At 42.4% G+C, this 2,665-nt stretch overlaps 1 protein-coding gene across 1 annotated transcript; it reads right to left on the reverse strand.

The window, feature by feature from the left end:
- On the reverse strand, positions 1,114 to 2,100 carry LOC107636524. The gene has a single exon (XM_016340026.1). It carries the CDS (start codon positions 2,098 to 2,100, stop codon positions 1,114 to 1,116), a length of 987 nt encoding a protein of 328 aa, XP_016195512.1.

Below are 2,665 nucleotides of genomic sequence, written 5' to 3' on the forward strand. Positions count from 1 at the left end.
ATAGTGACCCTATCGAGTTCTAAATGCAGTCTTCGGTATATCTGACTCTTTCACTCAAATCTGGTGATAGCCCGATCGCAAATCAATCTTTGAAAACACAGTTGCACCTTTTAACTGATCCATTAAATCATCTATTCGTGGAAGTGGGTACTTGTTCTTGATAGTGACTTTATTTAACTGTCGGTAATCTACACAAAGTCGCATTCCACCATCCTTCTTCTTCACTAGCAACACCGGAGCTCCCCAAGGTGATGCGCTGGGACGAATAAATTTTTTTCCAAGTAGCTCATCCATTTGCTTCTTCAACTCTGCAAGTTCCAGTGGTGACATCCGGTACGGTGCTATGGAAATCGGTCTGGTTCCAGGTACAAGTTTAATGCTGAATTCTATCTCTCGCTGAGGAGGAAACTCAGGTATGTCGTCCGGGAAAACATCAGGAAATTCCTTCACCACTCGGATTCGTTCTAAGCTTAGTTCACTATCACTCGAGCCAGCCGCTAACAGAACGTACCCCTCACAATCACTCCCGTCTAATGCGATTCTTACAGAATTCAGATATAAAGTATGAGACAGAAATGGTTTAATATCTAAACTATCAGACGGAATAACAGCAGTTTTTTCATAGCAATCAAGGAAAACATGATACTTAGATAACCAATCTAACCCTAGAATAACTTCTAAACCACATAGAGGCAAACAGATTAGATCATGTATAAAAGTTCTGTTCCTAATAGTGAATGGTACTCGCAGGCACACTAAACTAGTCAAAGCATTTTGGGATGCAGGTGTATGGACAATCAGATCAAAGTTCAACTCAGAGAAATCTAGTCCCAACTCACGAGCAACAGTTAAAAAAACAAAGGAATACGATGCACCCGAGTCATACAGTACAGTTAGAAATCGATCTTTGACAATACACTGACCTTGGATCAGGGCGTCTGATTGCATAGCATCATCAGCAGTCATGGCAAACACTCGACCTTGTTGCTGGGTTTGTACTGAATTTTGAGCGAATATCTTTGGGCATTCCTTAGCAATATGTCCAGTTCCTCCACATCTATAACAATTAAATGTTCCAAACAAACACGGCTTAATACCATGATCCTTCCCACATCATTTGCATGTAGTGTTCACCTGCGCCTGTTGAGGTCGTTTACCATTATCCTGCCTTGTTCTACCTCCGTTTCCACCCATAGGGCGAGCAGGGATGTTACCAGCCTGTGGGTTTCTTCGCTGTGGCACACCAGGTGTCTTGAAGTTTGTCCTTCGTGGTTGCCAATTATAATTATTGTAGCTCCTTGGTGGAAATCCTTGATGACTTGCTTTAGAGGCAATTACCTTCTTAGCACATTCTTCCACTAACTTACACTTATTAACCATCTCAGCAAAATTTCGTATCTCCAATGGAACTACTGAACTCATCAGATCCTCACGAAGGCCCCCTTCGAACTTCAAACACTTCCATTCTTCAAAGTCAGCAGGATTCCCTTGGCAGATCTTGGAGAAACGGCACAAGTCATCAAACTTACGGGCATATTCTGCAACAGTTGTGTTACCTTGTTTCAGCTGCATAAGTTCCATCTCCTTAGCGTCACGAGCTGCCCTCGGAAAATACTTCTTATAAAATTCATCCTTAAAAGTATTCCAAGGAATATCGCCTTCATCTTGTTGCAACAGTCGCTGTATCCCCTGCCACCAATGCTCAGCTTCTCCTTCCAGCATATAAGTAGCGAACTCCACGTGTTGGCCTTCCAGAACATGCTGCACTCGCAGTGATCGTTCAATAGCTCGAAACCAGTTGTCAGCATCAGTCGCAACGAGTGTACCTTTAAACTTAGGCGGTTTAACCTTCAGAAAAGTCGCAAGGTTCATAGGTCTTTCGAGATGCCCCAAGTTATTCTCATCATTTCCACTATCTTCCCCATGCTCATTCTCATTCCCGTTTCTCACTCCAAGACGATCAACAGCCCTAGCCGCTGCTACTGCAGCCTCACGCACTACCTCAACCACAGCGTTCATGGTAGTCATAAACGTCTCCTGTTCCCTCTCGTAGTTAACATTAGGAATTCCTTCCCGTATGCCTCGTCTCCGAGAACCCATCGTGGTCCTGTTCACACCAAACAATCATTATTAAGGTGATCAGTCTTAACACTTCAAGTCAAGTGTGAACACTCCCAGAATGAAAACACATAGACAATCATGCAACACATATCACATAGATATCCTATAAGCATGAGACACACAACAGAGTATGCAATGAAGCATAGTCAGTCCACTCCCCAGGCTCTATTGGGAATGAACTGCACTGATACCAACTTGTAACGACCCAACTCCCAGTATGCCATGGTCATACAAGAAGCTAAGAATTACTAACTTATCCTTCCTAATTATTATTTATTTTTTAATATATGAGCCTGTTCCTTGTTAGAGCGATGCCAATTTTACGAGTAACTTTTTCTTTGTTGCGGATGTTCAGGTAAAATAAACAAGCATACCTTGAGAGTAATAGAAAAGCGGCATAAAGAAACATAGAAATACAGCTGATAATATACATCATGTACACTATAACAGAGCATGTAGCGTTTACACAAGATCAAGTTAGTTTACATCCTCGTCATCCTACGTAGCTAATATTTACACGACACTCCCAAGGCCTGGCCCATAC

Source organism: Arachis ipaensis, chromosome B04 (assembly GCF_000816755.2).
Source record: "Arachis ipaensis cultivar K30076 chromosome B04, Araip1.1, whole genome shotgun sequence".
NCBI classification, from domain to species: domain Eukaryota; kingdom Viridiplantae; phylum Streptophyta; class Magnoliopsida; order Fabales; family Fabaceae; genus Arachis; species Arachis ipaensis.